General features: G+C 40.0%; 2 protein-coding genes across 2 annotated transcripts in view; one reads left to right on the top strand and one right to left on the bottom strand.

The window, feature by feature from the left end:
* fasn (fatty acid synthase) overlaps positions 1 to 14,766 on the top strand; it is a 28,654-nt gene extending 13,888 nt beyond the window's left edge. Inside the window, exons 13-42 of the mRNA XM_079845937.1 lie at positions 159 to 293; positions 401 to 604; positions 877 to 992; positions 1,092 to 1,267; positions 1,358 to 1,549; positions 2,503 to 2,583; positions 2,706 to 2,891; positions 2,995 to 3,174; positions 3,257 to 3,460; positions 4,105 to 4,418; positions 4,513 to 4,899; positions 5,063 to 5,233; positions 5,639 to 5,754; positions 5,899 to 6,053; positions 6,374 to 6,577; positions 6,666 to 6,816; positions 6,896 to 7,074; positions 7,410 to 7,529; positions 7,613 to 7,735; positions 7,836 to 8,059; positions 8,164 to 8,365; positions 9,059 to 9,210; positions 9,299 to 9,390; positions 9,493 to 9,890; positions 9,983 to 10,171; positions 10,376 to 10,603; positions 11,348 to 11,559; positions 11,649 to 11,747; positions 11,887 to 12,138; positions 13,187 to 14,766. Coding sequence (XP_079702063.1) covers positions 159 to 293; positions 401 to 604; positions 877 to 992; positions 1,092 to 1,267; positions 1,358 to 1,549; positions 2,503 to 2,583; positions 2,706 to 2,891; positions 2,995 to 3,174; positions 3,257 to 3,460; positions 4,105 to 4,418; positions 4,513 to 4,899; positions 5,063 to 5,233; positions 5,639 to 5,754; positions 5,899 to 6,053; positions 6,374 to 6,577; positions 6,666 to 6,816; positions 6,896 to 7,074; positions 7,410 to 7,529; positions 7,613 to 7,735; positions 7,836 to 8,059; positions 8,164 to 8,365; positions 9,059 to 9,210; positions 9,299 to 9,390; positions 9,493 to 9,890; positions 9,983 to 10,171; positions 10,376 to 10,603; positions 11,348 to 11,559; positions 11,649 to 11,747; positions 11,887 to 12,138; positions 13,187 to 13,324 — 5,580 coding nt within the window. The 3' untranslated portion in view covers positions 13,325 to 14,766. The remainder of the gene's footprint in view (positions 1 to 158; positions 294 to 400; positions 605 to 876; positions 993 to 1,091; positions 1,268 to 1,357; positions 1,550 to 2,502; positions 2,584 to 2,705; positions 2,892 to 2,994; positions 3,175 to 3,256; positions 3,461 to 4,104; positions 4,419 to 4,512; positions 4,900 to 5,062; positions 5,234 to 5,638; positions 5,755 to 5,898; positions 6,054 to 6,373; positions 6,578 to 6,665; positions 6,817 to 6,895; positions 7,075 to 7,409; positions 7,530 to 7,612; positions 7,736 to 7,835; positions 8,060 to 8,163; positions 8,366 to 9,058; positions 9,211 to 9,298; positions 9,391 to 9,492; positions 9,891 to 9,982; positions 10,172 to 10,375; positions 10,604 to 11,347; positions 11,560 to 11,648; positions 11,748 to 11,886; positions 12,139 to 13,186) is intronic.
* A 134-nt stretch (positions 14,767 to 14,900) lies between these two features.
* On the bottom strand, positions 14,901 to 19,111 carry cybc1 (cytochrome b-245 chaperone 1). Its single transcript, XM_079845989.1, has 7 exons — positions 18,931 to 19,111; positions 18,524 to 18,611; positions 18,393 to 18,434; positions 18,211 to 18,284; positions 18,025 to 18,121; positions 17,793 to 17,937; positions 14,901 to 15,571 (listed from the first exon to the last, which is right to left on the bottom strand). The coding sequence occupies exons 2-7, from the start codon at positions 18,609 to 18,611 to the stop codon at positions 15,424 to 15,426; spliced, it is 594 nt and encodes a 197-aa protein (XP_079702115.1). The 5' UTR covers positions 18,931 to 19,111; the 3' UTR covers positions 14,901 to 15,423.
* Between the last annotated feature and the right edge of the window lie 44 nt (positions 19,112 to 19,155).

Here is a 19,155-nt window from a genome sequence, read left to right as displayed (position 1 = left end):
TACTCTGATCTTTAGTGTCACATGCTAAAATGTACATACATACATATTTCACAATATTACAGTTTTTACTGTATTTTTAATCAAATAAATCCAGCCTTGATGAGCATGTTTAAACAGTATGCTTACTAGTACCTAACTGTAAGTGTTTGGTTGTGCAGGACTCTGTCAGCAAGTTTGTTGCCCATCTGAAAGAGAGCGGTGTGTTTGCCAAAGAAGTGCGCAGTGCCGGTGTGGCTTTCCACTCGTATTACATGGCCTCTATCGCTCCAGCCCTCCTATCTGCACTGCAGAAGGTGAGTTGGTGAAGCATTGCACTGCAGTGTCCCAGTGCCCTCTGGTGGCCGTTATCACCTCAACCTCCGTACAGATAAACACTGACTATCTGTGTTTGTTTTTGTAGGTAATAAAGAACCCAAGGCCTCGGTCGGCACGCTGGATCAGCACATCCATCCCGCAGCCGGATTGGGAGAGCCCACTGGCACTCTACTCTTCTGCAGAGTACCACGTAAATAACTTGGTCAGCCCTGTGCTCTTCCAGGAGGGACTCAATCATGTGCCAGATAATGCTGTGGTTGTAGAAATTGCCCCACATGCTTTGCTGCAGGTAACAGTTCAATTCAGTCAGAGTTTTTGTATATAGAGCTATGAGAAAATACAAGTTATGTGTTTAATAAACATCATGCATTTAGTTAAGCAAACACAAGAACATGTTAGGCAATGCTTATAGCTTGTGATCGTATTGATTATAATATAAGGATAATATTTGACTGAAAATATCTCTACATAACAATGTATTAGTGTCTAAACCTAATTCACGTGCCTTGAAGATTCAAATGTAGATCCACTATTATTAACATACCTATGATTCACCTTCAGGCCATCCTGAAGCGGAGCCTAAAACCAACCTGCTCCATCCTCCCCCTAATGAAAAGAGGACATCTCAACAATCTGGAGTTCTTCCTCTCTCATGTGGGCAAGGTCTACATGAATGGGTCGGTTTCTGTACTCTTCACTCCCAAATTGTTTTGACGTGACATTGTCAGCATTTCAAATGTTAAATGACTGATGGAGACTCTTTTTTTTACTTCTAGAATTAACGTGGGCAGTAATAATTTGTATCCAGCTGTGGAATACCCTGTTCCGACAGGGACTCCCCTCATCTCCCCTCACATTCAGTGGGATCACTCCCAGATCTGGGATGTGCCAAAGGTGGAGGACTTCCCTGCTGGCTCAGGGGGGTCCACCTCTGCCACCGTGTACAATATTGGTGGGTAGTTGTGAAGTTGAAATCATTGGTTTTCTCATTTTTGATGTGGTGTCATGTTTATTTTAAAATGCCTGACTCTGTTTTGTGCAGACATGAACCCAGAGTCTCCTGATTACTACATGATTGGTCATTGTATTGATGGCCGGGTGCTGTACCCAGCCACAGGATACCTAGTTCTGGCCTGGAGGACTCTGATGAGATCACTAGGCACAGTCATGGAGCACACACCTGTTACATTTGAAGATGTCACTATCCATAGAGCCACCATCCTACCCAAGACAGGTAAAGGATTTATTTTCTTTGTACTCTAAGTGTGTAATTCTTTGGTATTAAAGCCTGTTCCCACTTCAGAATAAAAGGCTAATTATAGCAGGATTGATTCTGATTGGCTGTCAATGTTTTTATCATTCATCAGCTGGATAAAATAGTTCTGAAAGTGATTCCAACTATATCATTTCTATGTGTCATTATTTTTATAGCTCAAGCTGTGTTTTGAACTCTGCTATTCATTAATATTGAGAACGATTTTCAGAGTTATATCGTTATAGTTATCGTCCTTGGTGTGAACGGGCCTTAATATATCAAAATTTACTTTAAACATATTGGCCTTTTAGTTCTTCCAGTGTTTATGTTGCAACGGGTGGTTGCTATGAGTGTTGCGCAGTGATACACAGAACGATTGAGTGAAGCGTTTATAGCCGTTCTTAATCGTGAATAAAACACCGCTATTGACCAATCAGCATCAACGAGAGAACTAATAATTTTATAAAATGTTACGAAAGATTTCTATTTCAAATAAATGCTGTTCTTCTGGACTTTCTATTAATCAAAGAATCCTGAAAAAAATGTAGTGTGGTTTCCTCAAAAATATTGAGCAGCACAGTCCTTTTTAACATAATAAGATCACCAAATCAGCATATTAGAATGATTTCTGAAGGGGGAAAAAATGTATTTGCCATCAACCAAACAAACTACATTTTTAAATATATTAAAATAAGTTATTTTAAAATTGTTATAATATTGTACTGTTTTTACTGTATTTTGATCAATAAATGCAGAGCATAAAAGGACTTCTTTCAAAAACATTTAAAAAAATCTTACGACCCCAAACTTTTAAACAGTAGTGTACTTCCATACTTTTAAGTAAACTTGAAACTATATAGAACATACTAGTAGTTAGCTAGTCCATGTGGCTTAGAGGTAACCAGATTGTTTTTGTGTGCACTGCATCACAGGGTCTGTCCAGCTGGAGGTGCGACTCATGCCCGCCACTAACCGCTTTGAGGTGTCTGAGAATGGAAATCTGGCTGTCAGTGGTGAGTTTCCAGGCTGTTTGCAAAATTTTGAGACCTTTTTGAGTTAAACAGGATGTTTGTGATTTGACAAAACACTGTATTTAAGACTCATGATCACACTCTTATACTCTTTCTGGTTCCAGGTAAAGTGAGTGTCTTGGAAGACACTGGACTTGATGCTTTCCATGCTGAGATGAATAAACCAATGCCGGCAGTCAAGGAAGATCCCAAACTGCTTCTGAAAGCCGGGGACATCTACAAAGAGCTGCGTCTGCGTGGATATGACTACGGCAAGACCTTCCAGGGGATACTGGAATCTAACAACGCAGGTAATTCCTGCAACCTCATACTTGCATTGTGGAGATAATATTGGCTAAAACATAGATTGTGAAGATCAGTCCTAAGCTCTTTATATTCTGGTTCTTCTCACAGGTGACTGTGGAAAACTTCACTGGACGGGTAACTGGGTGACATTTTTAGACACCATGCTGCAGATGATCGTAGTGGGGCTGCCTGGTCGCAGCTTGAGACTTCCCACTCGCATCCGCTCTGTGTGTGTGGACCCCAAACTTCATGAGGAGAGGGTGAAAGAGTATGCAGATGACCAGAAAGGTATCAGACACACCAACTAGTGCACGTGTAACTTAATCTGACCTAATTTGAAACTCATCTGACCAAAATGTCTTCTCCTCAGCTATGGACGTTCATGTTAATCGTTGTCTGGACAACATAACTGCTGGAGGAGTTCAGATCTGTGGACTTCACGCTACCGTAGCACCCCGTCGCCAACAGCAGCAGACTCCGCCCACTTTGGAGGAATTTGTCTTTGTTCCCTATGTGGCCTCCGATTGCCTCAGAACCAATGAGAAACTTGGAGACCAACTGAGACATTGCAAAGGCATGTTCTGATTTTCACTTCATTGAGATATGCAACATGGCGTGGCAAAGATTTTTTGTAGTATTTTTGAAAGTAGTCTCTTATCCTCACTAAGCAAGCATATATTTGATCAAAAATACAGTAAAATTATCTGAATTTTCAGCCGCCGTTTCTCCAGTTTTCAGTGTCACATGATCCTTTAGAAATTATTCTAATATGCTGATTTGTTCAAGAAACTTTTTTATTATTATCAGTGTTGAAAACATTTTTTAGGATTCTTTGATGAATACAAGTTCAAAAGATCAGCGTTTATTTGAAGTATTTCGTTTGGAACATAAACGTCTGTCTTTTGTCTTTTATTATCAATTTGCTGAATAAAAGTATAAATTTTTTTTAAAAAAAACTGACTTCATCTTACTAACCCCAATCTTTTGATCGGTGTTGTAAATGCACTTGCTTTTAAAAGATCAAAATATTAAACTGCTCTCACAGATATGAGTCACTATGGTATCTATGAAAATCACTAGAACCATATTTAATATTCATAATATTTGTATAATTAGATGGACCTAAAGTTATTTAATTTGTCCCAACTGCAAATTTTCTAGGTTATATTTCTCTTTTTCAGTGGTACTGTACTTACTGTTCCTGTTTTGTATGCACAGGTCTAGTACAGCGTCTGCAGAGAAAGCTGGCCAATCATGGAGTGAAGATCTCCATCCCTGGGTTAGAAGATGCGACCGAGGGCCTGCTGATTGGAGCAGAGGCGGAAAAAGGTCTTTTGCGGCTGCTCTCAGTTTTGTGTGGACTGGAGCTGAACGGGAACCTGCGCTCTGAGCTGGAACAGACAGTGGAGAAGGAGAGAGACTGTCTGGTGCAGGACCCTCTGCTCAACGGCCTGCTGGACTCCCAGGCGTTACGCCACTGCTTGGACACGGCCCTCGAGAACAGCGCTCCTGGAAAACTCAAAGTCCTGGAGGTATGGTGAATAATTTATTTAGGATTAATAAGGGCGTATTATTCAGAGGTGGATGGCATGGTTGAAGTTCTCAACATTTATTCCTTTCCTTCAGGCTCTAGCTGCCAATGGCCGTGTGTTTTCTCGGGCTGTTGGTCTCCTCAATATCCAGCCGATGTTACGTCTCGACTACACCGCTTCAGACGTCTCCACTGACCAGCTTTCTGCTCACCAAAGCTCCCTGGAGGAGCAGGGCATCTCATCTGCTCCGTGGGACCCTCTCCAGGGCCCAGCAACTGGCGGTCTGGATGGGGCTGACCTGGTTATGTGTAACTGTGCAGTAGGACCAACAATTAATCCTGCACTTCTTATCGAGAACCTGACTTCAGCTGCGAGAGAAGACGGTTTTGTTTTGCTCCACACTCTACTCAGAGGAGACACTCTAGGGGAGACGGTAGCTTTCCTCACATCTCAAAGCAACCAGGAGGGTTTATTGACTCAGGTGTGTGCTTAAAAAAACACTTTTCCTTGTCATATCCACAACATAAATGAATGACATAAATAATAACATGTAATGAACAAACGAAACAATGGCAAGGTATTTGTTTATTTCTTGCTTAATGCAGTGTTCTCAGATTCTAAACAGCGTTGTTTTTTGTTTTCAGACTGAATGGGAGGAGCTTTTCCATAAGGCCTCTTTAAATGTGGTCATGATGAGAAAATCCTACTACGGCTCCGCTCTGTTCCTTTGTCGCCGTAACCAACAATCCTCTCATAAACAGCCCATCCTTGTTTCTGTGGACCCGACTGACTACAAATGGGTGGAGACTCTAAAGGTTAGTGTTATAGTCTGCATGAAATATAAAATCATCTGGTTTGTGAATGCTTATTATGGTACTTTGTGTGAACGATTCAGCCAGGTATGTTTCTCTTTTTTTCTTTTTTGATCAATGTCATAATTCTGTAGTTCGACAGACTTCTCTCTGGTGACGCAAGACTTCTCTAATCATTTAGTCTGGTTAAACCCTACCCATCCACAACTGACTGCAAGCTTAGAACTTGGATGTATATCACAAAATGGAAGAAAAGATCTGTTGCTACTTTTGTTTCATCACGACTTTATTTATGTAGACTCATTAGTGGTGTTGCCAAGGCCACCAAGAGCACTTGCCAATCACACAGCAACATGCTAAAGCCAAATGCATGCCTCTAACCCTTTCTGTCTCCCTCTTTCTCATTAGAGCACTTTAGCTGAGTCGTCTGAAATCCCAGTCTGGCTCATTGCCACAAAGGGTCATAATGGAGTGGTGGGAATGGTGAACTGCCTCAGACAGGAGCCCGGAGGCAACCGTATACGGTCCGTCCATTTACTGTGCACTTAGTGTCCCACATATGCTACGGTTATATCATATTTTTGTTGTTAAGATTATGTAATTGACTGTTTTTAGTATAGATGTATATGTAGTATTAATTTACATGGTCTTTTTCCCCTCCCCAATAGGTGTGCATTTGTTTCTAATTTAAGTAAGGGTGCTGCAGTCCCCTCGCTTGTTCCTACTGAAAAGGGCATGAAGGTATTACTGAAGAAGGATCTGGCCATGAACGTGTACCGTGATGGGCTGTGGGGCGTTTTCAGACACCAGTTGTTAACACAAGGTGAAATAGGAACATCACCCATCCAATGTAAAATGATGGAGAGGATTTATTACTATTCATAATACTTTTTGTGTGTATAACATTGAATAAATTCATTTTATTTCATAATTTTGTCATATGCAAATCTATAGTGACTACCAGTAGGATTGCAAACAGTGAAGATCACATGATTCATTTGTGTAGTAGTCACGTATTAACAACAGTACAGTAACAAGCGATTTAATGGCTGTCATTGTGAACCTCTCTTTAGATTGTAACTTTGATTGGATGGTCTTTTGAGCACATAGTGATCATCCTTTGTTCTGTGTGTTTATGTCTAGATCTTAGTGAGGAGTTGATAGAGCAGGCGTATGTGAACGTTCTGACTCGTGGTGACCTCTCATCGCTGCGCTGGATCGCTTCCCCGCTGCGTCATTTTGTCCCTTCCAACCCCAACGTGCAGCTCTGCCGCGTTTACTACTCCTCCCTCAACTTCAGAGACATCATGCTGGCCACTGGCAAACTGCCTCCAGATGCCATCCCTGGTTTGTACCCCATCCTGTTTTTGACTATAAGTGAGATCTTGCACGCTAGCTTACCCTAAAAGAGACTTTTCTCATTTTTTCTATGTAGGAGACATAGCGCTGCAGCAATGCATGCTGGGAATGGAGTTTTCAGGGCGAGACCCCAGTGGGCGACGTGTAATGGGTTTGCTGCCAGCTAAAGGCCTGGCCACCTGTGTGGATGCAGACAAGCGCTTCCTTTGGGATGTTCCATCCAGCTGGTGAGACCTTCAGCACCTCTGAATCTTGCCATCTTCTCCCAAAGCTCTCAATACTAAGTGAAGCTGTGTTTATGTGCAGGACGCTGGAGCAGGCTGCCTCCGTTCCAGTGGTGTATGCCACAGCCTATTATTCCCTAGTGGTGCGAGGGCGTCTGAGGCCTGGAGAGAGTGTGCTGATCCATTCAGGCTCTGGAGGGGTGGGACAGGCCGCTATCGCTATTGCACTTAGTATGCGCTGTCGAGTCTTTACAACTGTGGGTAAGTGACACACTTTTACTTCTTTTAGAGTTTAACCCCGAACGTCAAATAGATGTGATTTGTGATTAATGAACACCTGGTAAACTGAAGCTCTTTGCTAGTGGAAACTCAAAATGCATCCTGTACATATGAAATTAATCTCATATTTGCTCATAAATGTACAACTGCTGTGAAGATGCTCTTTCCTGTAACAAGCGCTAAAACTAGTGATACACTGGAATTTCAGCAACTGAAAAACTGTTGAAATTTTAAAGGATATTTTCCAAAAACTATGACTAAAACAATGAAAATGAACATAAAATAAAACATAAAAATGATCTCATTTTGATTCACAGGTTCTGGAGAGAAGAAGCAGTACCTGCAGGAAAGATTTCCTCAGCTTACGGCAGAATCCTTTGCTAATTCTAGAGACGCCTCGTTCGAACAGCATGTAATGCTCCACACTCAGGGCAAAGGTGAATAGGCTACACAGCAGCATTGACTCCACTATTGATGTGGATTGAAGTATTAAACAATGTTTATATGCGTGTGTTTTCAGGAGTTGATTTGGTACTAAACTCCCTTGCTGAAGAGAAGCTGCAGGCCAGCTTGCGTTGTTTGGCCAGACATGGCCGTTTCCTGGAGATTGGCAAATATGACCTTTCCAACAACACACCACTAGGTGCGTCCCAGATCCTACCTAGATCTATTATTCTCTTACTTTTACATTTGAAATGCATTCCATGTTTTAAATGTAATTGTCAATGATGTTCCTGGTTCAGGAATGGCTCTGTTCCTAAAGAACGTGGCCTTCCACGGCATTCTGCTGGACGCTTTGTTCGAGGAAGGCAACAGGGAATGGGAGGAGGTATCCGAGCTGTTGCAGAAGGGAATCGCCAGTGGGGTCGTTCAGCCATTACGTACCACAGTCTTCGAGAGAAATCAGGTGGAGGATGCTTTCCGCTACATGGCTCAGGGCAAACACATCGGCAAAGTCCTTCTGCAGGTAAGGACGGTGGTTAATGTTAAAGAACCTGCCTAGAAAATGAGATATTGGATGTTAGATTACTTATACTTTGCTAATTGCTTTACTCTCCTTTCACCGCTCAGGTACGTTCAGAGGAGACGAGCAGCACTGTTGCTGCAACTGTTCCTCTCTCTATCCCCGCTATCTGCCGTACCTTCTGCCCTGCCTCTCTCTCATATATCATCACTGGAGGCCTGGGTGGTTTTGGGTTGGAGCTGGCCCACTGGCTCACTGAGAGAGGTGCTCGCAAACTGGTGCTGACATCACGGTCTGGCATCCGCAACGGTAAATATGGTTTTCATGTCGCTGTTGGTCAGTGTTGTTATTGTTAACTAACTAATACTGAAATAAATATAAATAAAAGCTAATAGAAATATCTAAAACTAAAAAAAAACGACAAAAATAGATAACAAAATTACTAAAACTATTAAAAATCTTTTTTAATTTATATAAAACTGAAATAAAATATAAATATTTGATTAAAAACAAACTTTTTTTTTTTCCAAAAATGTTAATCTTGCCCTGGCAACTAACTGAAATTGTTGAAGTTGAAGTACTAAAATATATATTAAAGCTAAATAAAAAGAAACTAAAACTATTCAAAGCCATGTTTGTTAATTGAAATATAGCTTTGAAATATTTAGTACAAATTTTTTTTTTTGTAAAATATAAATGTTAGATTAAAAAAAACTTGCCTTTGCAACTAACTGAGATAAAATAAGTTGAAGTACTAAAATTACTAAAATAAATATAGATATATAAAAAAACGAAAAATATTAAAAACAAATTACTAAAGCGATTTAAAATTAAAGTTAAAAATTAAAGTATATATATTTTGTTATCTATAATATTAAATACTATAATGGTATATAAACTATAAATTATGTAATTATATAATACTATAAATATTATGTAATACTAAAATAACATTGATGTTGGTCAGGGCAGCACTCTAAAACATGTTTTTTGTCTTGACAGGTTATCAGGCCAAACGTATTCGAGAGTGGCAGGCCATGGGCATCCAGGTCCTCGTGTCCACTAGTGATGTCAGCACCATGGAAGGGACTGAGCGTCTCATCACTGAGGCCTGCCGCTTGGGTCCAGTTGGTGGCATCTTCCACCTTGCCATGGTAGCGTTCAATCTTTGCTTTCAGTTCACTTTCCTTTGTAGTCGATGCAAGGACGACTGTATAACTGAAATTTCTCTCCATAATGTAGGTCCTTCAAGATGGCATGCTGGAGAATCTGACCCCACAGCAGTTCATTGATGTCAATAGACCCAAATATGGTGGAACCATCAATCTTGACAAGTAGGGAATGAATTGACACTGTGATGCAGAATGAATATCTTCTTCCTTCATCCGTTCACTTGTGGCTGTGATGAATTTGAATGAATTACTCTTTTTCCACAGCGTGACTAGGCAGAAGTGCCCACAGCTTCAGCAGTTTGTGGTGTTCTCCTCGGTCAGCTGCGGCCGTGGTAACGCTGGCCAGAGCAACTACGGCTTTGCCAACTCCACCATGGAGCGAGTGTGTGAGCAGCGCCGCCACGACAACCTTCCGGGCCTGGCCATACAGTGGGGCGCCATTGGAGATGTGGGTGTCGTCTTGGAGACAATGGGTGGCAATGATGCAGTGATTGGTGGCACGTTGCCCCAGCGCATGTCTTCCTGTTTGGAGGTGCTGGATAGGTTTCTGTGCCAGCATAAGCCTGTAATGTCCAGCTTCGTGTTGGCAGAGAAAGTGGTGGTCGCTAAAGGGGAAGGAAGCGGACAGCGGGACCTGGTGGAGGCTGTGGCTCATATTCTGGGTAAAAGCACAGACCTCAAATGTTCTAAAGCTTGATAAGTTGCATTTTTTTTCTAATGCTTTCAAAGTAACAGTGTAACCTATTCTGCTCAGGCGTGCGCGACGTGAACAGCTTGAATGCTGACGCCTCATTGGCTGATCTGGGTCTCGATTCGCTGATGGGTGTTGAGGTTAGGCAGACACTAGAGAGGGACTACGACATCGTCATGGCAATGAGGGAAATCCGACAGCTAACCATTAACAAGCTGCGGGAGCTTTCCAGCAAATCAGGAGGAAAAGAGGGTGAGCGTGTGATTTGTGTTCTTGAAAAGTGAAGTACAGCCACGGCCAATATTGAGACCCTTATATTGATGTCTGAATAACATGTTTTGTTATCCACAGTATCTTAAATACGCAGTCAGAAAGTTGTTAAAATATTGAAAATAAGAAGAAATATTGCATTATTTGGATCAGTATAATAACATTTCCTCATTCCTGTTCTCCCAGAGTCCAGAGCTTCTCCTGCAAAGCGCTCTGGTACTCAAGCTTTGCTGGAGTCAGATCTCAGCCGGATGCTGGTGAACCCTGATGGCCCCACAGTGGCCCGGTTAAACGAGGTCCAGAGTGCAGAGAGGCCTTTGTTCCTTGTCCACCCTATCGAGGGCTCCATTTCCGCCTTCCACACGCTCACCGGAAAGCTTAGCGTGCCATGCTATGGCCTGCAGTGCACCAAAGGTACAAATACAAGCTCAGTGCTCACTTTTCACTGTTACACGGGGGAAAGGCCACTTAACTTGACATTTTAATTAATTATTTATTTATTTTTGTTTTTTTGCTTATTAAATATATGGACTACACACATAGGGGAGACGAGAAGCAATTGTAAAATTGCAGACTACACCAAAACTATCTGCCATCTTTTGATATAAAAGAAAAAAGTAATATTATATTAAATATTAAAATATGTACATTGAGAAAAGCTGAATTTTAATATTGAATTTATGATGCCAGAGTGGCATGTCAAATGTAAATACGATACTTCTAAGTGACATGTGAAAGCCAAGTATGTTAACCCATACCCGGAATTTGTCCTCTGCATTTAATCCAAGTTAGTGCGCACATATTAGGACTAGTGAGTAGTGAACACACACACACACACACCTGGAGCAGTGGGCAGCCATTTTTTGCTGTTGTGCCCGGGGAGCGATTGGGAGTTAGGTTCCTTGCTCACGGGCACCTCATTCATTCCCTGCCAGAATTGAGAATCCAACCCACAACCTTTGGGTTACCAGTCTGACTCTCTAACCATTAGGCCACAACTGCGCCCAGCACTTACTTTGTAGTATTTTAGTTCACTACAAACTAATTTCTGATACAAGGCAAAAAACAAATCAGTAATATTACTTAATAGTTATTTTATTTTATAGATTCAGTCCTGTAATATTTTTTCTCTGTTATATGTGTTTTGTCCATTTGTAGCCGCGCCTCTAGACAGTATCCAGAATCTTGCTGCTTACTACGTGGAGTGCTTGAGGCAGGTACAGCCAGAGGGGCCGTATCGCATCGCTGGCTACTCGTTCGGTGCATGTGTGGCTTTTGAGATGTGTTCCCAGCTGCAGGCAGCCAAATGCCCCGTGGAATACCTCTTCCTGTTTGACGGCTCGCACTCTTACGTGGCAGCATATACACAGGTGCAATAAAAGAGCTCCGAAAACACAAAAACCCGAAAAATAAGGTGTGCCAGGTCACATGGTCATCATTTTTGTTTTTTCTCGAACAGAGTTACAGAGCCAAACTGACCCCTGGGAAAGAGTCTGAGGCAGAGACTGAGGCTCTATGTGCTTTTATCCAACAGTTCACTGGCATTGAGTATAACAAGGTACATGAACAACTGTTCACTTGTGGTTTATTCTTCAAAAGATTTTTGATTTATATAAAGCGGTCATTTCTAAGCTGACAAATCAGACGGTACTTAACTTGCATGAATTCACTGCTAAATCGAATGCTTCTTCACGCAGCTGTTGGAGACATTGTTACCTCTGTCAGACCTGGAGGCTCGTGTGAACAAGGCTGTGGATCTGATCACATCCAGCCATAAGAATGTCAGCCGAGATATGCTCCATTTCGCTGCTTCTACATTTTACCACAAACTGAAGGCTGCCGACCGCTACGTTCCAAATTCCAAGTATCACGGCAATGTCACCCTGCTGAGAGCCAAGGCCAGCAGCGAGTACGGGGATGGTTTAGGATCTGACTACAAGCTGCATGAGGTAAATATATGGACTGCACAAACTACTACATATCAGCCTGCCAACTTTTGGTATAAAACATAAATGAAGAAAATAATATTACCTAATGAAATATTTACATTGAGAAAAATTGATTTTAATATTGAATTTATGATGTTAGAGTGGTTGGGGAAAATGTAAAGACTTGAATACCACCGTTCAGTATTGAATACTACCGTTCACCAAGGCTGCATTTATTTGATCAAAAATACCGTAAAGCAGTAATATGAATTTAAATAACTCTTTTCTGTTTTAATATATTTAAGAATATTCATTCCTTCGATGGCAAAGCTAAATTTTCAGCATCATTACTCCAGTCTTCAGTGTCACATGATCCTTCAGAAATCATTCCAATATGATGATTTGCTGCTCAATTTTTTTTATTATCAGAGTAAAAAAGGTTATTTATTTGCAGTATTTATTTTTAAATATATATATTTTATAAATGTCTTTTGATCAATTTAATGTAAAAATGTTTTAAAAAAGGACTGACCCAAACTTTTTGAATGGTAGTGTTTAATTAATTAAATAACGGATATTTTCAAATAAGAACACATCGTAAAATAGCAATATATTTTATTTTAAATATATAACGTTTAGTAGTTGCTTAGTAGCTTATCACTATTTACTTCTCAAGCTTATATTCCACTCCGGGAACAAACACATGCTGTTTGCTTGCTTTATCGGTTAAGAATTAGTAATATTAATGTATATTATTTGCCTTTTTATATGGTTTAAATTCTTTAAGCCTCAGGAATATTTGTTTTAGGCAAAGTGAACCTATTTTTTAATAATCTTAAACAGCTTAAATCTTTTTTGTAGCTCAAGAACAGGCTTCAACTATATAATTTTAATGGGGGGAAAATATTTTTAATATTTTATGCATTTCTGAAAGCTTACAACCATAATAAAACAGTGATAAAAGTATATTAGCTATCAGCAAACAAGTTTTTGCTGATAAGGTAATTGCAAGGAAGTCTGGGAAAGAAATTCCTGCAGTGTTAACGATTGGATTGTGTTATGTCTGCAGGTGTGTGACGGGAAGTTGTCCGTTCATGTGATCGAGGGAGACCACCGGTCCTTCCTGGAGGGAGAGGGTGTGGAGTCCATCTCAGGCATCATCCACAGCTCACTGGCTGAGCCCAGAGTCAGCACCAGAGAGGGCTGAACCTTCTTTTGTTTCACCCTTACTCTGTTGCTTTCACCTGACAAACCAAAACACTGTCCCCGCGTATTAAAGCATGCATGTCTGTGATCTCTTCGTACCTCTCACACACAGCAGCCTTTTCCGTCTCATCTTTCTCATTCTCTCGATATCTTGGTTGCTTATCACTATTTACTTCTCACTAAAAGTTTATATTCCACAAAACACACACTGTTTGCTTGCTTTATCAGCTAAGAATCTTCTATAAATCATCATACATTACTGTGAAATATCAAATGTCACTGATTTCTAGCATGTGAGCCTAGTTAAGTGCCATCACTTACACTGTATAAGTCTGCTAAAGGTTCTGTCAAACCTGCGTATTCATGTTCATACATCTTTTCATATCCAACCTAATGATGCGGACTGCAAGTCAAGGCTGTATTCAAATCCACATATTAGCTAGCCGTTGGGAATCTAGTTACGCACATAGCTGAGATTGCTGTTTACCAAGTTTGAGTGGTTACTGATGCTTCAGCTGTACTAGTTGATAGCTTATGTTACTGTAGCATTGTTTTTCTTTTCTAAATGATATTTGCTGGTTCACTTGTTGTTGCTGAACATCTAAAAATTTTGCTGCAATAATTGTGTAATTGATGTGTATTTAAAAGGGAAAATGATGTAGGAAAAGAACATTCCTGGATGAAAGTAACAATTAAGGGAGCTGGTTAATTGACTTTTTGTTAATGTTTACATTGAAGTTAGGGGTTAATTATGGAACATTTGTTACTTTAAAAAAATATATATTTTGTCTCACTATTGCACTAGCTAAAAGCAAAATGCATTTATGACACTGATGTGAAATACTTGGCAATCCAGGATGAATCATCTCGGCTCATACTGCAATGTTGCATCGCTGCTTAACTGTAGACCTGTAACTGGAGTATTAATCTTGTATTGACGTTTCTAATCCTCATTTTGAGGATCGTACCAACATTCCTTTTTCCAGGAGTCTGTATACTTTCTCCCAAAATGTTCTGTAATTAATCGACTGCTTGAATACTTCAGATGTTAGCTGTAGCAAATTCTTGTGGCTCGGTCCACATTAAACACAAGCTCAGTTCATAGCGCAAATCACATGATTTATCCTAAATCTTGCCCGAATGAAGTGTCGTTTGGTGTAGGAGTGAATTTTGGGATGTATGAGTACTTTCTTGGCAGTGACGTGTTTACTGACTTTCTCTTTCTGTCACGGCGGAGGAAAGTCTTCTTTTAGAACGCAAATCACACATTTCTGAGACTAATTGTTCAAGTCAGTGACGAACTGTGATTTCTTTCAATGTTAAGAGCAAAGCTGAAAGTGCTAGAGTTCATTTTTCTATTATTGAAAAATATTTGTTTTTCTTTTGGTGTAATTTTTCCTGTATTTATTGTACTAGTCCAAATAAAAAGCTATTACTAACATACACCTCCAGAGTGTACTGGTTTGTTTTTCCATCAACCATATTTGATATAATGAAGCTGTGTTGTTAATTTTTAATGTTATGGAGATTTGATTATGCAACTGAACTAAGAAGCATAATGATCCAGTTTAAACCAATGTTATCAAATCATTTTATTTAGAAAAAAGTGAAATCTGTAACAAAGTATACTCAAGTTAACCTAATAAAAAAAGCGTCCCCTTGGAAGACACATGACTTCTGAGCAGCTGCAATGTACTTTATATTCTTTTTCAGGATTTCGAATGAAAATATTAACATATTTACAAAAAGTAAATGAAAATAACCACTAAGGGTTTAACATACAAGTGGTGTTACATCCATTTTCACTCATTGCAGTTTGCAGTTGTACTCTGAATGCATGCATGGAATATTTGAGCACATGACCAATGGAAAAAAATTCTTCATGCAAGTTATTTCACAAACTGTCAAATTAATTACGCATGTAGCAAAGCATACATCATGTGGTAATGCCTCTTTAAAGATGAAAGTGAAAATGCAATGTGACAATAACAGACAACGCTTTGAGATTGTCAACAGGATGTTGGTAAGACTAGAGCATTTGGTTTTCATTTAAGGCTTAATACAGTGTTTCCCACCATTTTCTAACTCTCCCTGAGGTTTTTAACGTTCATCTTCCACTTCTGAATCACTGCTATCACCCAATCCCAAATCCTCAATGTCATCGTCATCAGGAAAATCGTCTTCTGCCTGCTGTAACTCTTCAAGACCCAAAAAGCGCTTCAGAAGTTCAGCAAGTGCCTCCACATCACTGAATAAAAGCAACAACAGAAAAAAAAACGTTATTAATGAGCTTAATTGTCAAGCCAATAATGTCACATTGAAAAAACCTAAATGGTGTAAAAATACATTTAATGGATGATTAATGTGTTGCTGGTTTTGTTATAGTGCTTTTGTTATTTTATCTAGTAATAGGCTTTGGTTTTCTACACACGCACACATACATAAACACATAACATTATGACCACATTTCTAATATTGTGTTGGTCCCTCTTTTACTGCCAAAACAGCCCTGACCCGTCGAGGCATGGACTCCACTAGACTCCTGAAGGCGTGCTGTGGTATCTGGCACCAAGATGTTAGCAACAGATCTTTTAAGTCCTGTAAGTTATGAGGTGGGGCCTCCGTGGATCGGACTTATTTGTTCAGCACATCCGGCAGATGTTCGATTGGATTGAGATCTGGGAAATGTGGAGGCCAAGTCAACGCCTCAAACTCGTTGTGCTCCTCAAACCATTACTGAACGATTTTTGCTTTGTGGCAAAGCGCATTATCCTGCTGAAAGAGGCCACAGCCACCAGGGAATACCGTTTCCATGAAAGGGTGTACATGGTCTGCAACAATGCTTAGGTAGGTGGTACGTGTCAAAGTAACATCCACATAGATGGAAGGACCCAAGGTTTCCCAAAGCATAACACTGCCTCCTCTGGGTTGCCTTCTTCCCATAGTGCACTCTGGTGCCATGTGTTCCCCAGGTAAGCGACGCACACGCACATGGCCATCCACGTGATTTAAAAGAAAACGTTAGACCAGGGGCCTATACCATGAAGCCGGTTTAGCTGGCTAGCCAGATATGTTTAAGCTTAATTTGTGCTAATCCTGGGTTTTAGGTACCATTAAAGTGGTTTGGCTTTTAGGAGTGTTCATCTTTAAAGTGTTCATTCAATTAAAGGTCACTACATAGCTAATGGCTATTAAAGACTTAAGCCTCTGGCTTTTAACAATGCTTATTTATAAGAATAATAATAATTTTGAATTATTTAAAAATAATTTATGTAATTATTATACCCTTAATCAATTACACATGTATAATTTTAGTAAATCAATCATTAATATGCATTTTGTTAATATTAAAATAAAAAGCCTATATAAAAGGTCATACAAATAAGCTTTAAATTCAATAACTAAATCTATAAAAAATTACATGTGAGCATAAATGTTCAATTCTCTCTATATATCAACTAAACTAACTTCATAACTTTTACTTGCATTGACGTATAAGATTTTTCTTAAAGTTGTCCTCGACAGCTCTTTTCTTCTGTGTAAATATGTTTAAATTCTTAATATTTTTCAATCATGTAACATTTTGCAGAAGAGTGAAGTGAATCACACTGCTTCTCTCGCGAGAAGTGAATCTCAGTTTCACTGATCCACAGCATGTGATTGGCTGTTCACTGCTGATGTCACAGCTAAACTCCTAAACTCAGGATCAAAGCCTGAGTTGACAGAGAAAGTTGATGATCAGCATCATGGGACCAACAAAGCCTGAATAGATTGGTTTGGTTTTGTCAACTCGAAACTAATCCTGTAACCCTGAGTTTGTTAAACTACCATCATGGTGCAGGCCCCAGGCCCCCTTCTTCCATTGCTCCGTGGTCCAGTTCTGATGCTCACGTGCCCACAGTTGGCACTTTCGGCCATGGACAAGGGTCAGCATGGGCACCCTGACTGGTCTGCGGGTATGCAGCCCCATACACAACAAACTGTGATGACCTGTGTGTTCTGACACCTTTCTATCAGAACCAGCATTAACCTCCTGAGCAATTTGAGCTACAGTAGCACGTCTGTTTGATCGGGCCACACGGGCCAGCCTTCGCTCCCCACGTGTATTAATGAGCCTTGGCCGCTCATGACCCTGTCGCCGGTTCACCACTGTTCCTTCCTTGGACCACTTTTGATAGATACTGACCACTGCAGACCGGGAACATGCCAGAAGAGCTGCAGTTTTAGAGATGCTGTGACCCAGTCGTCTAGCAATCACAATTTGGCCCTTGTCAAACTCGCTCAAATGTTCACTTGCTGCCTAATATATTCCACCCACTAACATATATACATATATATATATATAAATGATGGTGTAAAAATGGGCTTTGCATTCTTATTTCTAATATAAAATATGTATTTTTATTATTAGTGAATATACTAATTAACTTTTTGTTTAACATAACTGTAAAAGGACATCTTTTAAGTACCTGCGTGACCCCAGCGTGGCACTCTGTGTAAGCGGGTGAGAGAAGCCCGTCGCTAGACGCAGCACCAACAGGTAACCCTTCCCAAGATACCTCACTCTCTCCTCCTGAACACTCAGGTCTCGCAGGTGCCGCAGATCTAACACCACTGAGTTGGAGAAAACATCATTATTATCTGGTAATTTGACCAGTCATGTAGTTTGAAACAAATAATGACAGATAACACAAAGCTTACTTCTCTCATGCCCTCTTCTCCACAGAGTCAGTATCATGGTGTAGAGACTAAACGTCTTTAGTTCAATCTCACTCTTAGATTTATCAAACACGGCTTCCTAAGGACAAAGCGAAACAGATTGTTAGTCAGGACAGCTGAATACATTGACTTAAAGATGGATGCAGCGTGTGTAAAACATCTCCCCACCTCCCATTCCTCCATATTTTGTAGGGCTACAAAAAAACAACCTGTCACATAGAACATCTTCCATAATATGCTGTCTACAACAAAAGGAAAGAGCAAAATGAGGAACACGGATCACAAAAGCCTTCCTTTTATTGTTTTATTCACTTCCAGGGTTATATAAACATTCAGGAACCATTTCTCACCAGCGCTGTAATAGGCAGCTGCTAGTCCAACTGAAGCAATTCCTGTAAAAGAGGAAGAAGGAATACATTTAAATATATATTGTAATGCATGTTAGACTATACGCGTCTATCTGTTCCCCCTGATCTCATACCAACAAGGAGGGACCATGATCTAATCCCAGGAGACCTCTTCAAATGGAGAAGATGAGACGTATGTTTTTCCACGACCATATACCCCATCTGTTAGAAGAAAAAACACAAACATGTTAAAATATATTTCAAATGTTTTGTGAACACAGTAATGTCTAGTCTATCTAAAGGTCTTCTATGATATTTCCAGTTATGTGTGTAGCATCACTATAATCATAACAATACTGCAGCTTTGAACAAAGGAAAGGCTTAATATTGCACAAAGTTGTTATTATGAACAATATATTAAATATAAGAATAATAAACCTGATCAGTTTCGTATATTTTTGAAATAACACAGGGACAACACCCTCATTAATATGATCACAGATTCTGCCATTAGCTGATTTGAAAGAATCTGACATCTTACCTTAATAGTTCGCTTTTTCCTTTAGGACAAATAAATCGAATTATTTTCAAAATATATCAAATTTAAACGGTGGACATTTGCAATAGGAAACAGTACGAAAACAAATTAAGGAAATAAAATGTGTGTAGCTCATGCCCATACACATAAACCCGCCTTCGGATGACGTTGATTTCCGTTAAGCAGATTCCGCTCTGATTGGATAAAGCGTATTAAAGGGACCCACCC

Source organism: Gobio gobio (genome assembly GCF_949357685.1).
Source record: "Gobio gobio genome assembly, chromosome: 20".
Taxonomy (NCBI): Eukaryota; Metazoa; Chordata; class Actinopteri; order Cypriniformes; family Gobionidae; genus Gobio; species Gobio gobio.
The sequence above is the reverse complement of the archived record's forward strand: the minus strand, read 5'-3'. Positions and strand labels throughout refer to the sequence as shown.

Coding starts and splice junctions, on each gene's coding strand:
- cybc1 (XM_079845989.1), bottom strand. CDS start 18,611: ATGGGGTATATGGTCGTGGAAAAACATACGTCTCATCTTCTCCATTTG. Junction 18,285..18,392: donor AGCTGCCTATTACAGCGCTG/GTGAGAAATGGT, acceptor CTTTTGTTGTAG/ACAGCATATTATGGAAGATG. Junction 18,122..18,210: donor AAAATATGGAGGAATGGGAG/GTGGGGAGATGT, acceptor CTTTGTCCTTAG/GAAGCCGTGTTTGATAAATC.